This window comes from Oryctolagus cuniculus, chromosome 7 (genome assembly GCF_964237555.1).
Source record: "Oryctolagus cuniculus chromosome 7, mOryCun1.1, whole genome shotgun sequence".
Taxonomy (NCBI): Eukaryota; Metazoa; Chordata; class Mammalia; order Lagomorpha; family Leporidae; genus Oryctolagus; species Oryctolagus cuniculus.
In genome coordinates, this window is record NC_091438.1 from 118,521,047 (window position 1) to 118,542,763 (window position 21,717).

The 21,717-nt window shown below is 53.6% G+C and overlaps 1 protein-coding gene across 5 annotated transcripts in view; it reads right to left on the reverse strand.

Annotated features, from left to right (window-relative positions):
- ACOT11 (acyl-CoA thioesterase 11) overlaps positions 1-9,797 on the reverse strand; it is a 51,978-nt gene extending 42,181 nt beyond the window's left edge. The window contains exon 1 of one of the 5 annotated variants that reach the window (XM_051856447.2): positions 9,556-9,797. Coding sequence is in view for 2 of the 5 variants with exons in the window: in XM_008265212.4 (XP_008263434.2) it covers positions 3,298-3,330 (33 nt within the window). In the remaining 3 variants the exon portion in view is untranslated. Of the gene's footprint in view, positions 1-3,043; positions 3,217-3,297; positions 3,569-9,555 lie in introns of those variants that run through there. The other 4 variants (XM_070078452.1, XM_008265212.4, XM_070078451.1 and 1 more) reach the window with 4 other exon arrangements.
- Positions 9,798-21,717: the final 11,920 nt, after the last annotated feature.

A 21,717-nucleotide genomic window follows, 5' to 3' on the forward strand; every position in this document is an offset into this window, starting at 1 on the left:
ATGACCCCTGTTCCCTCTGCCTACAGTGCTGCCCTCCCAGGTCCTCCCACGGCTGTCTTCCCAGCAGCTGGGTCTCTGCTCGCTGTCACCTGTCCCTAGCTCTCGCAGATCCCTCGAGGCCACATAGCCTGAGTTTAATACCAGCAATGCCACTTGCTAGCTGTGTGACCTCAGACAAGTTACTCAGCCTCTGTTTCAGCTTCGTCTTCAATACGGGCAGCATAACACCATCCACTCCCCAGAGAGGCTATCAGGAGTGACTGGCGCATGCCAGCACATAGCTAGCACCCACGTGGCACTGGCTCTTATCGTTATTATGGTTCACAGCACCTACTACAGACTCTCATTGTTATTTATTCCGCTCCCTTCCCACTGTCTGTCTCACACTCGCTGCAGCTCCATGAGACACCGAGGGGTGTGGGGCACCCACCTGCCCTGGGTGAACCCCTCAGTACGTTCCTAGGAGGGAAACAAGAGAGGTCGGTTCAGTACCCTGAGGAGACGCCATTCACCCCTGGGCAGCTGGATGAGGTTTTGCAGGGTGAAGAAGAGTCCTCTGGACACTCAGGCACACTAAGGGAGGCTGCCTATGTTTGAAACTGGGCTTCACATGTGGTTCCTGAACGCGGACCGCGGCTGAGAGTTCGAGTCCTACTGTTCCTCCAGGAAGCCCTCCGGGAGCACCGCAGCCCCTCTGAGCCCCCAGCACCACTCATTCACTCGGCAGTTCTTGAGCTCCTGCCAAGGGCAGGCACACCAGCTCCTCCGTGGTCTCCTCCCCGCACGCACAAGGCAGGCAGGGTCATCGCAGGAGGTGGGCCCCTGCCTCTCACCCTCAGGACTGCCCTAAAGGGGGGCACAACCCTTTCACAACATTCCCTTCCCACCAGGTTAAGGCCGCTGGGCCCTCAGGGACCACCCAGAACACTGAGGCCCAGAGAAGAAAACCCCAGGGCCCATAGAGACTAGAGCAGCCGGGACTTGAACCTGCGCCCACATGGGATGCTGGCACTGCAGGTGGCGGCTTTACCTGCTACGCCACAACGCTGCCCCCTGCTCCACTTCTGATCCAGCTCTCTGCTATGGCCTGGGGAAGCAATAGAAGATGGTCCAAGTCCTTGGGCCCCTGCACCCTCATGGGAGACCCGGAAGAAGTTCCTGGATCCTAGCTTCAGATAGGTGCAGCTCCGGCTGTTGCAGCCAATTGGGGAGTGAACCAGCCGATGGAAGACCTCTCTTTCTCTCTCTCTCTGCCTCTCTGTCACTCTGCCTTTTAGATAAATAAATAAATAAATATTTTAAAAATAATATAAATAAATACAAAACAGCTTGGGTACCAAAACCAGAAAGCATTTAGAAACTCTCGTATCTCCCAGAGGGGCTGAGAATTCAAGAAGCAGCCAGGGAAATCCAAGGATTCCTGCCAACCAGGCAACAGTCCAAACGTGGCTGTCAAGGCCAGCGTGCTCTTGACTGACACGAGGCGCTTGTGGCCTCACAGCCCAGCTTCGACGCCCTGCCCCACGGAGGAGAAGCTGAAGGCCAGCTGGGCTTGGGGTCAGGACTTGCGGGTTGGAACCCAGCTTAAGCAGCGGAGCCTTGGGTTCTTTAAGAGTTCAAACTCTGAAGCCAGACGGCCGAGCCCAATCCCAGCTCTGGCATTTCCCCACAGTGGGACCCTGGGCGAGTCCCCGTGCCTCTCTGAGCTGCACTCTCATGTCTTATCCAGGAGAGGACAACAGTCCCTCCCCCGCAGAGAACAGACTGTGCTACTGCAGGCTTGCTGTGGCACGGCGCCTTGCCCAGTCCCCAGTAGGCGGTGGCCCTCTGTAAGGATGCTGTATCGCTGTCATCTTTGTGAGATGGGAAATCCTACATCCCTCCTGCTGTGACCACTGAGCATTAGTGGGAAGAGCCACTAAGGGTTAACTCCAACAGGGCTTGGGGAGAGGAGCAAGGGGCCCTGGGGCTCAGATCCCAGCCTGGGCCTCACTGAGAAGCCACCCGCCCCATTCATTCGTGAGCATTCCCCTGGACTCTGGCCGAGCTGCTCTGTGCACCAGGGACAGCCCTTTGGAGTTCACCGGCTTGTGGGAGAGACGGACGTGTCTGTGGAGAGCACGATCCAGCGTGAGAGAGAGAGAGGGCTAAGTAACCCAGAGGCTCCCTGGGCCATGAGAAAGCTGGGAAGACTTCCCAGAGGAGGCAGCTCCTGAGCTGAGCTCGGAGGGCTCAGAAGGAACTTGCTAGGGAGACAGGCACAGGGCGGCTGAGCGTAACTGGCAGAAGGCACAGCATGGCCAGCAGCAGCGGAGCTGTGCTCTGTGGCAGGAAAGAGCACCCGGCCGGGGCGGGGGGGGGGGGTGCAGAGAACGCAGGGGCGGGACACAAGCAGGGGCGCACAGGTATCTGCGGCGACTGCCAAGATCCTTAGGGCTCAAGTGAGGAACGTGAAGGTCAAGCCCAAGGCCCCAGTCACCTTGACATTTTAGGAGCTACTGGAGGGGGCTGGGCATGGGGCAAAGGGACCTCAAGGGCCCCCGAGGATGAGGATGAGGATGCTGAGCTGAGTGGCGGTGGGGGCAGGGGCAGGGGCAGGGTGGGGAGAGACATTTCTCTATTTGCTCCAGCCCCTTGTGAAAAGGCTTTTGCTGAACACGTCTTCCGGGAACAGCCACCCCATGCCCCGCACAACTGCGCCTGTCCTGAACTCTCCTCCACTGCCCGGATCTAAGGACACTGCCCGTGCCACCAAGCGCCTGGGGCTGTCTCACACTGCCCTAATCTCAGCTCCAAAGTTCCTACTGGGAGGTTCCAGGGAAAAGTCGCCTCCAAGGTCATCTGGCAGGACACTCCCCCACAGCCCCACGCAGTCCTGCACTTGCTCTCCTGCTTTGCTTCACCCTGTGGCGCTCACAGCCACACACACACACACACACACACACACACACACACGCACACACCCTGGAACTGCCTGGAGCCCGGAGCCTCCAGCAGAAACCCACACAGACATGCCCCGGGGGAGCCAGCACTCCAAACACACCTGCTAGCTGCAGAAGTCAAGAACCTGCTGAAGGCGATTCCACTCCACTTGGCCAGCCCTGGGGGGTTGTCTGGGCACTGCTGCATGGAGTACCCTGGCCCAGGGGTGCTGCGCCCGCTCCCTCCACAGAGAACTGGGAAGCGGCCCATGGGGAGCGTGAAACCAGATGCAGAACCTGGGACTTGCAACGGAAGTTTCCTCTGCGTCCCCAGCCACCAGTGCCCGGCCCTGGCCGCCGCTGCCACCCTCCGTACCCTTCGCAGGTGACTGCCGACGGTCTGGATCATCGCGGCCGGTCCGCTAGCTGCGTCTGCCGGGCTGGGGAAGCAGCGCCCTGCCAGACAGACGCCGGTCACCCAGCGACCGTTCGAGCTCCAAATGCTGCCGCCGCTGCCTCTCCTCGCCTCTCCTCAGCTCCTCCTCCCCAAGCTCCCGCCCTCCAGGCCAGCTGTTATCACCCCTGCCCCCCTTCTCCTAGCACCCCTGCTCAGAAGGCTCCGCCAGATGGCCAGATGGCCAGGCGGTCACCCAGCCGGACACTCGCTCTGCTCCAGCCCCAGCCAAACTCCAGGCACTCCCATTTCCAGCCCCTGTCACCGTCCCCACGGGATCTCTTGACTCTGGGATGGTTCCCAGGGGCTGGCACTGGTAGCTCCAGTTGCCCAGCTCCAGCCTGCTAGACAAACGGGCAGCAGGTTTCCATCTGTCCACCAGGGGTCAGGCTGGAGGCGGCAGGCAAGAGGCCGGGCAGCTGCAGCGCCTCCCAGCGAGCTACCAGGCCCACCTGCTAGGAGTCTTCATCCAGGAAACACGGCCGGAACGCGGCCTCTCGCCCCACGCTCAGGGCTGCCAGCTCCAGCAGCTGCTGGCCAGCGACACTGCACACCCTCACTTCCTTATATAGGCAGCGTGACTTCTACACGCAGCGCCGAGGGCCCCCAGCCCAGCCCCTCTGTAGCCGTCCCAGGATTTTCCCCCCTCCTCTCCCTGCTGCAAGAGGCTTGAGGACCAGGTCTTGACACTCACGCCGGACTTGACACTCACACTGCACTTAGGACAGGAAGGAAGCCGGGGTGGGGGGGGGGGGAGATGACAAGCTCTCCATAACAACCAGCTGCCCCCCCCCCAGCACCGGACCACCTGCTGCTCCTCATGCCACCCTCACGGAAGGTTCCTGGGGAGGGAAGGTGCATTGCCCCAGGAGGTGAGTACAGAAAGCTCTGGAACAGATTAGCCCGATTCAGCAGCCTCTGCCCCCTTCCTCGGTCCCTCACTGCCTCTGGTGCACCAACCACAAATCTACCGGGATGTCCTCCAGGCCCGGCCTACCTGAGAGGCCTGGGTTCTGAGCCTGGCTCGCTCTCTCATTTCTTTATTTATTTGAGAAGCAAAGCGAGGGAGAGGGGTCCCCTCCCACCACCACCTCCCCCGCAATGATCCGGACTGGACCAGCTCGAAGCCACAGTCCAGGGTGGCAGGCACCTAACTCCTTGAGCCATCAGCTGCTGCCTCTCAGTGTCCACAGGAGCCACAGCTGTGTACGGAACCCGAATATGCCGATGTGGGAAGCAAACACCTTCAGTGCTGTGCAAACACCAGCCCAGGGCCCGACACTCTCACTAACGTGTCGTGTCGTGCGACTCTGGGAAAGTTCTCTCCTCTCCATGGGCCTCCTTTGTCTAGATCGAAGGCTCTAACGGCCCTCCTTGTGAGCCCAGGCCTTGCCCTCAAAGGGCTGATCACCCATTGGTATTCTATGTCTGCAAATGAGAAATTAAAGTCCCGCCTTAAAGACTGCAACATAGTACACAGATGGCACTGAGGGCTGGGGCAACCTGGAAGGCTCCCTGGAAGGAAGTGGTGCTAGAACTGCCTGGAAGACTAAACAGGTGAGGCAGAGCAGAGTGCAGTCAGAGGCAGTGAGGAGTCTAGTGCTGCAGGAGAGCTGGGGCCCGAGAGTGAGGAATGTGCTCACCATGTTGAAAGCCACCGGAGGCCAACAGGACAGGTGTCACAGGATCTCCTGGACTGGTAGAGAAAGCAGCTCAGACCAGGGACAGCTCATTCCAGGGGTGCCCTGAGGTCACCCGACGGGCAGGCCGCCAAAGCAATGTCAAGGTCCTCACTACCCGGGCCAGCGTGGTGGCACAGTGGCTAAGCCTCCACCTATGGTGCCAGCGTCCCATGCAGGTGCCAGTACTAATCCTGGCTGCTCCTCTCGCTATGGCCTGGGAAAGCAGTAGAAGATGCCCAAGTCCTTGGGCCCCTGCATCTGCGTGGGAGACCTGGAGGAAGCTCCTGGCTCCCGGCTTCAGATCGGCCCAGCTCCAGCCATTGCAGCCATTTGGGGAGTGAACCAGCGGATGGAAGACCTCTCTCTCTGCCTCTACCTCTCTCTCTCTCTCTCTCTCTCTCTCTGTAACTCTGCCTCTCAAATAAATAAATAAAACCTTAAAAAAAAAAAAAAGCTGGCGGCACGGCTCACTAGGCTAATTCTCCACCTGTGGCGCCAGTACCCCAAGTTCTAGTCCCAGTTGGGGTACCGGATTCTGTCCCAGTTGCTCCTCTTCCAGTCCAGCTCTCTGCTGTGGCCCGGGAAGGCAGTGGAGGATGGCCCAAGTGCTTGGGCCCTGCACCCGCATGGGAGACCAGGAGGAGGTACCTGGCTCCTGGCTTCGGATCGGTGCAGTGCACCGGCCACGGCAGCCATTTGGGGGGTGAACCAACGGAAGGAAGACCTTTCTCTCTGTCTCTCTCTCTCACTAACTCTGCCTGTCAAAAAAAAAAAAAAAAAAAAAAAAAAAAAAAAAAAAAAAAAAAAAGGAACTCCTCACTACACAGGCAAAGGAAAGGAAGCAAGAGAACATGTGGCACCCAGCCCCGCCCTCTCTCCCGAGAACCATAACGGCCCAGTTGCAGCCACATCAATACAGCCGCTGCCCCACAGAGATGTCCAGGGTGGAGGGTGAGCATGTCGCCTGGGACCCCCCACTCCTGATCTCCCGTCCAGAGAACTGTCCGTCCTGCCCCACAACAAGGCATCAAGTGAGAGGCTTCAGTTAGACTTCTGAGAGGACTTCCAGCAAGGCTGGATAGGTGTTGCGGTCAGGAGTAGGTGAGCGAGTCCAGATCTTCCGGTGGCCGCCCCTCCAGCTCCCACGGGTCTCTGGTCCATGCAGTCTATCACTCTGCTCCAATGGATGCTCCCACCGTGTCTGCTCCTCTTCCCAGCTCACCTGGGAGGGAGCTCCCGAAGGGCTGGGACCACCTTTTCCTCACCTCTGTGCCCCTCCCCCAGCCTCTGGACAGGCGCTTGAAATACACAGAAGAAAGGTGGTAGAAAGGGCCGGCTCTGTGGTACGTTAGGCTGAGCCTTCACCTCCGGCATCCCAGGTGGGTGCTGGTTCAAGTCCCAGCTGCTCCACTTCCAATCCAGCTCTCTGCTGTGGCCTGGGAAAGCAGTAGGAGATGGCCCAGGTCCTTGGACCTCTGCACCCATATGGGAGACACGGAGGAGGTTCCAGGCTCCTGGTTTTGGATCGGCCTAGCTCTAGCCATTGTCAGCAATTTGGGGAGTGAACCAGCAGATGGAAGATCTCTCTCTCTCTCTCTCTCCCTCTCTGTAACTCTACCTCTCAAACAATAAATACACAAATAAATCTTTTTTAAAAAGAAAAGAAAAGTGGTGGGGGAAAGGTCCTAAGTGCCAGGTGGGTCTGAAGCTCTCCAAGGTCAGCTGTCCACGCGCACACTGCGAGACCCAGCACTGACGCAGCAGGGCTGGCGCAGAGCCGAGCACCCGCGCTTCCACAGGACCCCTCCCCAGCAATGCCGCTGCTCCAGGGCCGCACTTCGAGAAGCAAGGAGCGGGCACAGCCTCCCATGTCACCGGGGGAAGGAGGCCCAGAGATTTAAAGACAGAACCAACAAGACAGCGCTGTCATCACCACCCCTGCCCGGTTAGCAACCACTGTGGTCACTGTCATTGTAGCCTTGTCACCGGAGCCCTCGGGCCTCCGCCTGAAAGGAACACAGGGGGATGCCCCTGCGGAGGCAGAGTACTAAGTCAGAGTCCAAAATCACCCGCTGATAAGGGCTAGGCTAGTGTCAGGACCTGAACCCTGCTCCAGGTCCAGACCCCACAGGCTTAACCAGGACTCGCCACAACCCACTTACAGCTTACACCAACCTGCCAACAACTTTCCTAGAGAATTCCAAATCCAGCAGTCTCATTCCTTTTTTTTTAAAACTTCTTTATGGGTGAGGCAGAGAAAAACAGCAAATAAGCTCCTAGGTGCTTCTTCTTTTTCTTCTTCTTTTTTATTTGACAGGCAGAGTTAGACAGTGAGAGAGACAGAAAGAAAGTTCTCCTTCCGTTGGTTGACCCCCCAAATGGCTGCCACAGCCAGCACGCTGTGCCTATCCAAAGCCAGGAGCAGGTGCTTCCTCCTGTCTCCCATTGGGTGCAGGGTCCAAGCACTTGGGCCATCCTCCACTGCACTCCTGGGCCACAGCAGAGAGCTGGACTGGAAGAGGAGCGACCAGGACTAGAACCTGGTGCCTATATGGGATGGCGGCACCGCAGGCGGAGGATTAACCAAGTGAGCCACGGCACCGGCCCAGTGCTTCTTCACTATCCACATGCTCACAGCAGCCCCCGCCAAGGTCCAAAGCCAGGAATCAGGAGCTCTATTCAGGTGTCCCCCGCGGGTGGCAGGGGCCCAAGCATGAGTCAGGAGCTGGAGCCAGGCTTCGAACCTGGGTGCTGCCATGTGAGACGGGGTGTCCTAAGTCAGAGGCTGCATGTTCACTCCCCAGCATGGAGGACAAGCTCGCAGCACCCTCAGCCTAAAGGCCCCAGGCGGCCTGCCTTCCTTTCCCCACACCACAGCCAGCATCACCGGGCCCTCCTCGGGCCTCCCTGGCTGCAGAACAAGTGCCTGCATTAATCCTGCATGTCCACACCACAGCTCTGCCTCCCCAACCCAGGGACAAAGGACAATGACATAAACTCCATGTGTACCCCACAGTGACTCTGGGTTGGCACTCGCAAGCAGGGTCTGTCTCCCCCATCAGACTGGGAAGTCAAAGAGCAGTCAGTCAGTCCCCAGCACAGGGCCTGCCCAGAGACAGGGTTCGGTGCCTGACTGGTAAACGAATGCATCCCTGAATCGGTGTGCAGGCGAATGAGGAAACGCAACGAGTGAATTCAGGAACTCCTTCTGCTGGGCCTTCAGCCCTCCCAGATGGGACCACCAGTTGTTTGGGCAAGAGGGGACCACTGACATCATCCGCTCAAGCTTCCACTTCCAGCAGTCCCAGCTGAAGCCCTCCAGGAGCCAGAACCTACTATAGCTACACACACACACACACACACACGCACGCACGCACACGGCCCCTTATCTCTCCTGAGGCTTTTTCTTTTAAACTGGCTGAGCTGTGCTCCTTTCCCGCTTTCGGCTTTGAGCAAGAGGGCAGCAGAGAAGAGACGGAGCCCCCAGAGCATCCTGCCCGCGCCCCACTGGGCACGCAGAGCCTGGAACACCGCAGATACCCAGCGAGCACCCAGAGAATGAATGAACGGGAGCTGAGTGCAGAGGCACAGGGAAGCCGCGCGTGCGAGAAGGGAGGAAAGGCAGGTGTGGAAAGGCAGGATCAAAGGCAGGAAGGAGAAGCCAGGTAAGCAGGGGCAGGTCACCCCTCCCGCGCCCCCAGCGGGACGCCCGTGCTTCCTGCTTCGGGGCACCCTTGGGCAGTAAAGGGAAGTTGTGAGCAAAGTGGGGGAGGGAGGAAAGGCAGAGGAACAAAGGGGCGGTGATGCCAGGAGGAGAGGAAGTGGCGCTGACCTGGCCCAGCCACTCCTTTAGGAGGCAAGGAGGGAGCGAGGGGAGCCGGGAGAAGCCAGGTAAGCAGGGAGGAGGTCAGCGCCGGGGGCCTGGACAGAGCGGCCATGGGGGCCAAACTCAGGGCGGAAGCCCAGAGGAGTGGCCCTAGGCAGCTGGACCCTGAGCCCCAGCCCACCCAGCAAAGTTAGATATGTCCTCCCTCTCCCCTCCACCCAACTCCTCCTGCCCAGTCGGACTCTGCTTCCCCCACCACGTGGCCCCGGGGCTGCGGGTCTGCACCTTGCCTAGTTCTTGGACTTGGCCCCTGCCCAGGAACTGCTCACAACCAGGGCTCCTGTTTCTCTCTCTCTCTCTCTCTCTCTCTCTCTCTCTCTCTCTCTCTCTCACACACACACACACACACACACACACACACACACACACACACACCACTTCCCAAGGGAATCTGTGCAGGCTGCACCCTACACACTCTGAGTCTTGTGCCCCTGGGGCAAGCTTCTGCAGCCAGTGTGGGACCCCATCCCAGCCAAGCGAAAGGCCCGCCCCCTTCAGGCCCCAGCGGCTGCCTGGGGCAGACGTGCCTAGGGGGAGTCCTGGGGCGGGGCAGGGGACGGAGCAGGAGCCAACCCGGAAATGAGGTGCTTGCGGCGCGAGGCAGGGGCTTACCCTGGCGGTGGGAAACTCCAGGCCCTACGGCCGGAGGACCCAGCCCCGAGCGAGTTCAGCGAGTTCTCGGCGAGAGGTTCGGGACCCGCCTCCGGGGTTGCAGAGGAAAGTGTGATGGAGGAGGCGCGGCAGGCGGAGGCGAAGGCGGGAGCGGCCCGGCCAGTTCCGGACCAGGCTGCTCTGGCGCCCTCCCTGGCGCGGGTGGGGCGGCCCCGGCTGCCCGGCCTGCGGATCCCCAGGGCCAGGCCCCCGGCCCGCCACGCTTCCGCCCCCGCCCAGGGCAGAGGGAAAGGCAGCACCGGGCCGGGCAGAGCGCGCCCTAGCCGCCTCCCTGTTACTGCTCACGCAGCCCCTCGTAGAATCTGCTTTGTCCACACCTGTGCTGAGCACCTACTATGCGCCCAGCCCCGCGCTGGGGGCCGGGTTGAGGTTCCTAACCGGACACGGCTGCCCTGGCCCTTTCTGGCGTTGATAGAAAGAAGATAAAAATGCATGGCTCTCTACAGCACAAGAAAATGAAAACCACTCCTCTCCCCACCTACCCTCCACCTCCCACACCCCCACCCCCACCCCACCCCCGCGCACGGCTCATAGAGGGAAGCTCTGTTCCGGGTCTGCAGGGCTTGAAATTTGCGGACTTGGAGGACCAGGCTGGGGCCCCTCCCCCATGTGTGCGGGCAGGGCGCCTTACACACGAAAGAAATTACACACACACACACACACACACACACACACTGAAGTCATGGCAGGAGTGCGCCCCACCCCACCCCTCAGAGAGGCAGGGCTCACCCTGGCCCAGACACCCTGGAGAGAAAAGGGCAGTTGGTGAACAGAGAGAGCCACTGTGCTGAGCCACGCGGAGCAGCCCTCCTCAGGGGACCTCTGTGTCACAGAAGTGGGGACCCCTTTATCTCTTGCCTCAGCCACACTCTTAGGCGGGGAGCAGCAGGGTGGGGATGGTGAGCGCCCCACACCTGGGTCTGCCCGGTTGGCCCTTATCTGGCCCAGCTGGCTGTGCTGATGCTGGAGCCACCGTGGAGCAGAGGCCCCAGGTGTCAGCAACAGCAAATGACCTCCAAGACCACTTCCAGGGGCCAGCGCTGTGGCCCAGCCAGTTAAGCAGCAGCCTGCAGCGCCAGTCCCAGCTGCTCCATTTCCGATCCAGCTCTCTGCTACGGCCTGGGAAAGCAGTGGAGGATGGCCCAGGTGCTTGGGTCCCTGCACCCACAATGGGAGACCCGGAAGAAGCTCCTGAATGCTGGCTTCAGATTGGCCCAGCCCCAGCCATTGTGGCCATTTGGGGAATGAACCAGTGGAAGAAAGACTCCTCTCTCTCTCTCTAACTCTGCCTTTCAAATACATATATAATCTTCCAAGTTTCCACGGAAACAGATGCGACTGGTGGGCTCTGCAGGAAGGGTCTTCCCACACTGGCAGGATGGCTCTGGCTGGCATAAACCGCAGTTTAATCTAATGTGATAAAGTGGTCAACCCCAAGATGTTTGGAGTAACCTTTGAAAAAGGTGACCATGGGGCTGGCATTTGGCCTTGCAGTTCAGACTCTCGGATTCCAGCCCTGGCTCTGGCTCCCAATTTCAGCTTCCTGTTAACACAGACCCTGGGAGCAGACCCTGGGAGCAGACCCTGGGAGGCAGCGATGGCTCAGTTGATTGGGTCCTTGCCATCCACACAGGAGACCTGAATTGAGTTCTGGCTGTAGGCTTCAGCCGAGCCTAGTCCTAGCTGCTGCAGGCACTTAGGGAGTGAGGCAGAGGATGCACACTCTCTCTCGTCCTCTGTCTCTGTCTCTGTCTCTGTGTGTCTGTCTCTCTGTGTGTGCCTGTGTCTCTCTGCCTCTCAAAAAAATGTTTAAAGTGACCGTCATGGAACATTGTTTCATAATCTAGTATTTCTCCCAGTGATTATCAGAACCCTCCATGATTTTCATTGCTATGTAGTATTCTCCTTATAGATCCTTAAACTTACTTTTAAAATTCTGGGTGCCGCGGTTCAATAGGCTAATTCTCTGCCTGCGGCGCCGGCACCCCAGGTTCTAGTCCCAGTTGGGGCACCGGATTCTGTCCTGGTTGCTCCTCTTCCAGTCCAGCTCTCTGCTGTGGCCCGGGAAGGCAGTGGAGGATGGCCCAAGTGCTTGGGCCCTGCACCTGCATGGGAGACCAGGAGAAGCACCTGGCTCCTGGCTTTGGATCAGCGTGGTGCGCCAGCCGCAGCGCGCCAGCCGCAGCGGCCATTGAGGGGTAAACCAACGGTAAAAGGAAGACCTTTCTCTCTGTCTCTCTCTCTCACTGTCCACTCTGCCTGTCAAAAAAAAATTCTTTCTGTCTTTCCAGTTTCATTGAGATACACAGTCTTCCCTTAGTACCTAAGGAAGATTGGCTTCAGGACCCCTTTAGATACTGAAATCCACAGATGCGTGTATCCTTTATGCAAAGTGGCACAGTGTTTGGTGGGCATTTAGCCTGGGGCTTTAGATGCCACTTGGGGTACCACCATTGCATATGGGAGTGCCTGGGTTCAAGCCCTAGTTGTGCCCCCAATTCTAACTCCCTGCCGATGTGCACCCTGGGAGGTAGCAGGTGATGGCCCCCATACTTGGGTTCCTGCCGCAAATGTGGGAAACCTGAATTGACTTTTAGGCTCCTGGCTTCGGCCTGGCCCAGCCCCAGCTATTGCATGCACTTGGAAAGTGAACCAGAAGATGGAAGGTATCTGTTTCCGTCTCTGTCTCTCTGTATCTTTCTGCCTTTCAAATAAAATTAAATCTTGGGGCCAGTGCCATGGCACAGTAGGTTAATCCTCCCCCTGCAGCACTGGCATCCCATATGGACGCCAGTTCTAGTCCCGGCTGCTTCTCTTCCCATCCAGCTCTCTGCTATGGCCTGGGAAAACAGTAGAAGATGGCCCAGGTGCTTGGGCCCCTGCACCCACATGGGAGACTGGGAGGAAGCTCCTGGCTCCTAGTTTCGGATCGGTGCAGCTCCACTGTTGCGGCCATTTGGGGAGTGAACCAACAGAAGGAAGACCTTTCTCTCTCTCTCTCCCTCTCACTGCCTGACTCTACCTCTCAAATAAATAAATAAAATCTCTTAAAATTAAATCTTTTAAGCAAATGAATACATTTATAAAATTAAAAGATAAGCTTATTTTGCTACAAAATTTTTTGAAATTTATGAATGTAAGGTGGTCTTTAAAAAGCTCCTGGAGAGAGCCAGCACTGTGGCTTAGTGGGCTAAGCCTCTTCCTACAGCGCCAGCATTCCTTATGGGTTCAAGCCCTGGCTGTTCCTTTTCGCATCCAGCTCTCAGCTATGGCCTGGGAAAGCAGAGGAAAATAGCCCAAGATACCCATGTGGGAGACCCCAGGTGGAGCTCTCAGCTCCTGGCTTCAGCACTGGCCATTGCAGCCATTTAGGGAGTAACTCTGCCTTTCAAATAAAATAAACAAATCTTTAGAGAAAGAAAACACAGCACAGATTATTGCAAATAAATACTGAAAAGATACTTAACATCATTTGTGAGTTGTGGGTTGAAATCCATCCTATATCACTATGAGTCCACTGCAATGGGTAAGATTAAACCCGCCGACCGTACCAAGTACCGGTGCAGATGTGGAGAAACTGGAGTTCTCACGCGCTGCTGGCAGAAATGTAAAAAGAACCCTAGCATCCTGCAAAAATGCTGGCCATTTGAAAAATGTCTGTCTTCTGACCTGGCCGTTCTATTGCTGGGTATCTCCCAAGAGAAATGAAATGTGGCCACACATGGTTTTGAACACAAATGGGCATGCCAGCTTTGCCTGTCCACTGGCCCGAAACTAAAACAGCTTACCACCTGTGACTCGGTGAGTGGATGACCAGACATGGCACATCCCGGTGGTGGGACGCCACTCAGCATGGAAGGGACCTGACTGCGGATGCCAATGGCAACATCCATGAGTCACAGGCCCGTGGTGCTGAGTGCCCCGAGCCAGACGAGAGAGGCCGCGCGCTGCAGGGTCTCACGCCTGCAGAACTATCAGAATGCGAGCTCATCTCCGGGGACAGAGGCAGGTCACTGTTCCTGGGGGTGGGGCCACGTGGAAGGTTTGGGGGTGATGCATATCCTCCTTACCTTAATTGTGATGATGTTTTCAAAAATGAGAGTACCCCCAAAAGTGGGTGGAGGAGCCGGCATTGTGGTGCAGTGTGTTGGGCCACTGCCTGTGACGCCAGCATCCCATGTGAGTGTGTGTTCATGTCCCAGCTGCTTCACCTCTGATCCAGCTCCCTAAAATGCACCTAGGAAAGCAGTGGAGGATGGCCCAAGTGCTTGGGCCCCCATCACACACAGATCCTGATGGAGCTGCAAGCTCCTGGCTTCAGCCTGGCCCAGCTCCAGTTATTGCAGCCATTTGGGGAGTGAACCATCAGATGGAAGACCTCTCCCCCCACCCCCGTATAACTTTGACTTTCGAATAAATAACTAGATCTCTAAAATAACTAAATAAATCCTGATGAAAAATGGACTTAAGAGATGCTTGCTGCAAAAAATTTGAAATCTATGCATGCAAAAACTCTTCAAACAGTTCATGGAAATGGTAACTATGAAAAAACTATGCAGAAATTGAAGAACTTTGGCACCAACATAAAAACCCTTGAATTTCATTTTACTATGAATTTTGTTAAAGTGTCCTTATATACCAAAACACTATGTTCACATCCAAACGAAAGGATAAACAGATTGGGGGAGGGGGGCCACACACTCAGAGGAATAGAACACAGCCGCGAAAAGGAAGGACAGCTGCAACGTGGACAACCTTGAGGGCGCTGTGCCACAAAAATAAGCCCGGCCCAAGCAAGCCGTCACTGTGCAATTTCGCTGTGTGAACTGGAGTAGTGAATTCAGAGCCAGAGTCGGGGTGCCAGGGACCGGAAGGAAGGGGAAACAGCCGAGCTGTTCAGTGGGTGCAGAGTTTCTGTTTTGCAAGAAGGAAAATACTGATGACTGGTTCCCTAGCATTATGAATATATTTAGCTGTACTCACTGTTGACTTAGAAATGGTTAAGATGGGGACCCAGCGCTGTGGCGTTGCAGGTTAAGCTGCTGCCTGCAGTGCTGGCATCCCACATGGGCGCCAGTTTGAGTGCCAGCTGCTCCACTTCTGATCCAGCTCTCTGCTATGGTCTGGGAAAGCAGAAGAAGATAGCCCAAGTCCTTGGGCCCCTGCACCCACATGGGAGACCCGGAGAAAGCTCCTGGCACCTGGCTTCTGATCGGTGCAGCTCCTGCTATTGTGGCCATTTGAGGAGTGAACCAGCAGATGGAAGACTCTCTCTGCCTCTCCTCTCTCCGTGTAATTCTGACTTTCAAATAAATAAATAAAAATTTTTTAAAGAAATGGTTAAGATGGTAAATTTTATGGCATGTATTTGTGACCATAATTTTTTTGTTTGTTTGTTTTTTGACAGGCAGCATGGACAGTGAGAGAGAGAGAGACAGAGAGAAAGGTCTTCCTTTACCATTGGTTCACCCTCCAATGGCTGCCGCGGCCAGCACGCTGCGGCCAGCGCACCGTGCTGATCCAAAGGCAGGAACCAGGTACTTATCCTGGTTTCCATGGGGTGCAGGGCCCAAGGACTTGGGCCATCCTCCACTGCACTCCCAGGCCACAGCAGAGAGCTGGCCTGGAAGAGGGGCAACCGGGACAGAATCCGGTGCCCCGACCAGGACTAGAACCCGGTGTGCCGGCGCCACAAGGCGGAGGATTAGCCTAGTGACTCACGGCGCCAGCCATAATTTTTAAATAGAAGGTTATTTTAGTGTATTCTGGTTCTGTTGGATATGTTTTCCAAATGTTGTTTCCAAATCTGTGGGTCGTCTTTTCATTTTCAGAGTTGTATCTGTGGAAGAGTAAACTTAAAAATTTTAATTAAATCCAATTTATTGATTTTTAAAAATTTTACAGCATAATTTTTTGTGTCCTAATCAAGAAATCTTTTCCAGGGGCCAGCGCTGTGGTGTAGTAGGTTAAGCACCTGCCTGCAGTGCTGGCATCCCATATGGGCCCTGGTTTGAGTTCCAGCTGCTCCACTTCTGATCCAGCTCTCTGCAGTGGAAGATCACCCAAGTGCTTGGGCCCCTGCACCCACGTGGGAGACCCAGAAGAAGCTTCTGGCTCCTGGCTTCATATTAACTCAGCTCCAGCTGTTGCTGCCATTTGGGGAGTGAACCGCAGATGGAAGATCTTTCTCTCTGTCTCTCCCTCTCTCTGTCTGTATCTCTGCCTCTCAAGTAAATAAATAAATATTTAGAAAAAAAGAAATATTTTCCAAATCCAGGTCTCTAAGATTTTCTCCTAGAAGTTTTTTAGCTCTTACAAGACATCAATCTATTTAGAGTTAATTTTTGTATTTAGTAAGAACACAGGTTCTTTAAAAAATATATATGGCTCTCTGGTTGTTCCAGCACAATTTTTTTTAAAGATTATCATTTTCCCCAATAAACTGCTTTGGCACTATTTTCAAGAGTTGATTGAGGGTCTGGGCTGGTGCTGTGGCATAGCGGGTAAAGCCACCGCCTGCAGTACCACCATCCCATATGGGTGCTGGTTCGAGTCCTGGCTGCTCCACTTCCAAACAAGCTCTCTGCTATGGCCTGGGAAAGCAGTAGAAGATGGCCCAAGTCCTTGGGCCCCTGTACCCATGTGGGAGACCTGGAGGAAGCTCCTGGATCCTGGCTTCAGATAGGCCCAGTTCTGGCCGTTGCAGCCAATTGGGGAGAGAACTAGCGGATGGGAGACCTCTCTCTCTCTGCCTCTGCCTCTCTGTCACTCTGCTTTTCAAATAAATAAGTAAATCTTTAAAAAAAGAGTTGATTGACCATGTATGGGAGCCTTTTTGGAATTTCTGCCTTGATCTGTTAATCTATATGTTCATCTATGTATCAATCTATATTTATCTATTTTTAAAATATTTAAGGCCGGCGCCACGGCTCACTAGGCTAATCCTCCGCCTAGCCGCGCCGGCACACCGGGTTCTAGTCCCGGTCAGGGCGCCGGATTCTGTCCCGGTTGCCCCTCTTCCAGGCCAGCTCTCTGCTGTGGCCAGGGGGTGCAGTGGAGGATGGCCCAGGTGCTTGGGCCCTGCACCCTATGAGACCAGGAGAAGCACCTGGCTCCTGGCTCCTGCCATCGGATCAGCGCGGTGCGCCGGCCGCAGCGGCCATTGGAGGGTGATCCAACGGCAAAGGAAGACCTTTCTCTCTGTCTCTCTCTCTCACTGTCCACTCTGCCTGTCAAAAAAAAAATTATTTATTTATTTGAAAGTTACAGAGAGAGAGGGAGAGACAGAGAGAGATCTTTCATCTGCTGGTTCACTCACTCCCCAGATGGCTACAATAGCAAGGATTGAGCCAAGCTGAAGCCAGGAGCTGGGAGCTTCATCCTGGTCTCTCACATGGGTGGCAGGGGCCTAGACACCAAGGCCATCTCCCACTGCTTTTTCTAGGCCATTAGCTGGGAGCTGCATTGGAAGCAGAGCAGCTAGGACATGAACCGGCACCAGTGTGCACCCATACGTTAATGCACCAGGGTCAGCAGTGGAGTTGGCAAGACTCGAATCAGCCACTCTGATGTGGGATGTAGGTGTCCCAAGGGGCTGCTTAACTCACAATGCCCGCCTCTGTATTTCTTATCTTAAAGCTATGACCACATTTTCCCAAACTCCATAACATATAACAACTCCTGAAATCAAGTGATGTAAGTCCTCCAACTTGGCTTTTCTTTATCAAAATTGTTTTGATTGGTTTGAGTCCTTTGCATTTCATTTAACTTCCAGAATCTGCTTGTCAATTTTTTTTTCTTAAGATTTACTTATTTATTTGAATGGCAGAGTTACAGAGAGGGAGAGAGAGAGAGATCCTCCATCTGCTGGTTCACTCCCCAGATGGCCACAGGAGCTTCTTCCAGGCCTCCCACAAGGGTGCAGGGGTGCAAGCACTTGGGCCATCTTCCACTGATTTTTCCCAGGCACATTAGCAGGGAGCTGGATTAGAAGTGGAGCAGCCGGGACTAGAATTGGAGGCCATATGGATTGCCAGCATCGCAAGCAGCAGCTTATCTAACTATACCACAACACTGGCCCTGTCAATTTCTTTTTTAAATTCCACTTGGATTTTTTTTAAGGATTTTATTTATTTACTTAAGAGGTAGAGTTACAGACAGTGAGAGGGAGAGACAGAAAGAGAGGTCTTCCCTCCGCTGGTTCACTCCCCAGATGGCCACAACTGCCAGAGCTGCACCGATCCGAAGCCAGGTGCCTCCTCCCAGTCTCCCACATGGGTGCAGGAGGCCATGCACTTGGGCCGTCTTCTACTGCTATCCCAGGCCATAGCAGAGAGCTGGATCAGAAGAGGAGCAGCCGGGACTAGAACCAACACCCTTATGGGATGCCAGAGCTGCAGGCTGAGGATTAACCCACTGCACCACGGTGCCGGTCCCCAATTGGATTTTGATTGGAGTTGTATCAAATCTGTAGGTTATTTTTAGAAGAACTGATGTTGATACTATTTAATCTTCTGACCTGGGAACGCGGTATATCTCTCCATCTATTTAGGTTTTCTTTCATTCCTCATTGCAATTCTGTAATTTTCAGCAACAGTTTGTACACATCTTCTGTCAAGTTTATCCCCATGTATTTCATGTATTTATACTATTTTAAGTTTCTTTTCGCATTTCAATCTCAGCTAGAACATGGCCAGCACATAGAAGCCCAGCTGACTTTTACACCCTAAGTGTGTGTCTCAAAACTGACCGAACCCCCTCTAGTGATATTTTGTTGATGTTCATGCTGTCTGCCGATGAAGGCAGTTTTAGCTCTTTGTTTCCAATCTGTGTCTTTATTTATTTATAGATGTCTTCCAACTTATGAATATTTGATTCATCCCGTACAGATGAACACTCTCACCTCGCCCCACCACTCCTCCTTGATTCTGGATTCCATTATCACTGTTCCATAGAGTCTTGTGCTCTCTTGCGCTGTCTTACCTGAGCCCACGTAAAACCCATTATCGAGGGAGACTTAGAGAGACCTAGCTGGAGACTGGGGATTTCGCTATAACGAAGCACCAGGCAGAGCCCTTACAACACCCTGATAGCGATGCTGCTTCCAATGAGAAGCTCAGAGACAGAATTCAGAGTAGCTGGGATTTGAACCCAGGCACTCTAGTTATGGGATCTGGGCACTGAGCCACGTGCCAGCCCCAGGGATAAGTTTGTTGTAGATTCCTTTATCAGGTTGAGGAAGTTCCATTCTTTGTAGTCCTACTTTGCTGAAAGTTTTTATCTTGACGGATACTAGATTTTATCAAATGCCTTCTCCATATCTATGGAGACAGGCACTTGTTTGTCTTTTCTAGTCTGTGAATGTGGTGGACTGTATTGCTATATTTTCAGATGGTAAAGTAACTGTTCATTCCTGGAATATTATATTGTATAGTGACATATTTTACATTTTGTATATTGGTGTTTATGATTTGTTAAGATTTGGCTAAGAATTTTTACATCTATTTCCTTATGACTGTTGTTCTACAGATTTCCTTCCTTGTGATATTTTTACCTGGTTTTGATTTGAGAGTGATGCCAGCCACCTAGAAGGAGTTAGGAAGTGTTTCCTTCTCTTCACCTTTCCAAAAGAGATTCTGAATCTTTTATTCCTTAAAATAGAAGGAATTTTATTTTATTTTGGTAGAATTCAGCAGTGAACTCATTGTTATGTGAAGTAGGTTTATGGGAAGCTTTTTCTTGAGAATTATTATTTTATTTGAAAGGCAGAGTTATATAGAAAGAAGAGGGTTGAGAGAGAGAGAGAGAGAGAGAGAGAGAGGTATCTTCCATCCCAAATAGCCACAGCCAGGAGCTTCTTCTGGGTCTCCCACATGGGGCCCAATTATTTGGACCAATCTTCCATTGCTTTTCCAGGAGCCGGATCAGAAATGTAGCAGCCAGGACTCAAGCTGGCACCCATATGGGATGCTGGCATTGCAGGCAGCAGTTTAACCTACAGTGCCACAATGCCGGTCCTTTTGTGGAAAAATTTTTTAAGATTAATTGTTTTTTATTTATTTGAAAGACAGAGTTACAGAGCTAGAGAAGAGAGAGAGAGAGAGAGAGAGAGAGAGAGAGAGAGAGAAGTCTTCCATCCACTGGTTCATTCCCCAAATGGCTGCAACAGCTGGAGCTGAGCCGATCCAAAACCAAGAGCCAGACGCACCTCACCTAGGCCATCCTCTGCTACTTTCCCAGGTGCATTAGCAGGGAGCTGGATTGGAAGTGGAGCAGCCAGGACTTGAACTGGCACTCATTCGGGATGCCAGTGCTGCAGGCTAGGGCTTCAACCACCTGCACCACAGCACCAGCCCCTCTAGGAAACTTGTAAACTAAACATTCATTTTCCTTAATATATACAGAGCTACTGAGTTGTCTATTTTTTTCTTAAATGTGCTTTGGTACTTTGTATCTTTCTACATCTCATCAAAAGACTCTAAGGGGACGGTGCTGTGGCGTAGCGGCTAAAGCCGCCATCTGCAGTGCCGGCTTCCCATATGGGCAGCGGTTCAAATCCCAGCTGCTCCACATCCGATCCAGCTCTCTACTATGGCCTGGAAAAGCAGTAGAAGATGGCCCAAGTGCTTGGGCCCCTGCATCCATGTGGGAGACCTAAAAGAAACTCCTGGTTCCCGGTTTCGGATTGGCACAGCTCCAACTGGGAAGTGAACCAGCGGATAGAAGACCTCTCTCTCTCTCTCTCTCTCTCTCTGCTGCTTCTGCTGCTGCTGCTGCTCTTTCTCTGTGTAACTCTGACTTTCAAAAAATACATAAATCTTTGAAAAAAATAATCCAGGGGCCAGTACTGTGGTGTAGCAGGTAAAACCGCTGCCTGTAGTGCCAGCATCTCAAATGGGCGCCAGTTAGAGTCCCAGCTGCTCCACTTCCGATCCAGCTCTCTACTGTGGCCTGGGAAGGCAGTGGAGGATGGCCCAAGTCTTTGGGCCTTGCACCTGTGTGGGAGACCCAGAAGAAGCTCCTGGCCCCTGGCTTCAGATAGCGCAGTTCCGCCCATTGGGGCCATCTGGGGAGTGATGGAAGACTTCTCTCTCTCTGCCTCTTCTTTTCTCTCTCTGTAACTCTGTCTTTCAAATAAATAAACAAATCTTTAAAAAAAAATTTTAAATCCAAATATATTGATGTGATGTTATTCATAATATTCTCTTATTCTCTAATGAATATCGATCAAACCTGTAGTGCTCTCCCCTCTATCATTTGTGAGATTGGTAAATTGGGTCTTTTTTCTTTTTCTTGATCAGCCTGGCTAGAGGTTGATCTATGTCATTAATCTCCTCAAAATATTAGATTTTTGTTTCACTGGCTTTTCCTATTGCTTTTCAATTTTATATTTATTAATTTCTATTTTTATCTTTGTTACATCCTGTCATCTGCTTACCTCAGTTCAGTGTGCTTTTCATTTTCTGGTTTCATAAAAGCAGAAGTTTGGTAATTTATGAAAGACCTTTCTTTTTTCTAATATAACTGCTTGACACTATATATTTCCTCAAATACTGCTTTAGCTGCATCCCCCCAAAAGGTAATATTGTGTTTTTGTTTTCATTCATGTTGAAATATATTTAGATGATTTTTTAAAATATTTATTTATTTATTTACTTGAAAGAGTTACACAGAGAGAGGAGAGGCGGAGACAGAGAGAGAGGTCCTCCATCCACTGGTTTATTCCCCAACTGGCCGCAACGGCTGGAGCTGCACCTATCCGAAGCCAAGAGCCAGGTGCTTCTTCCAGTCTCCCACGTGGGTACAGGGGCCCAAGGACTTGGGCCATCTTCTACTGCTTTCCCAGGCCACAGCAGAGAGCTGGATTGGAAGTGGAGCAGCCGGGACTAGAACTGGCCCCCATATGGGATGCTGGTGCTTCAGGCCAGGGTGTTAACCAGCTGCGCCACAGCGCCGGCCCCCCATCCACTTTTATACTCCCAAAATGGCTGCAAAGGCAGGGCTGGGCCAGGCCAAAGCCAGGAATCAGGAACTCTATTCTGATGGGTGGCAAGGACCCAAGCACATGGGCCATCATCCACTACTCTCCCAGGTGCATTAGCA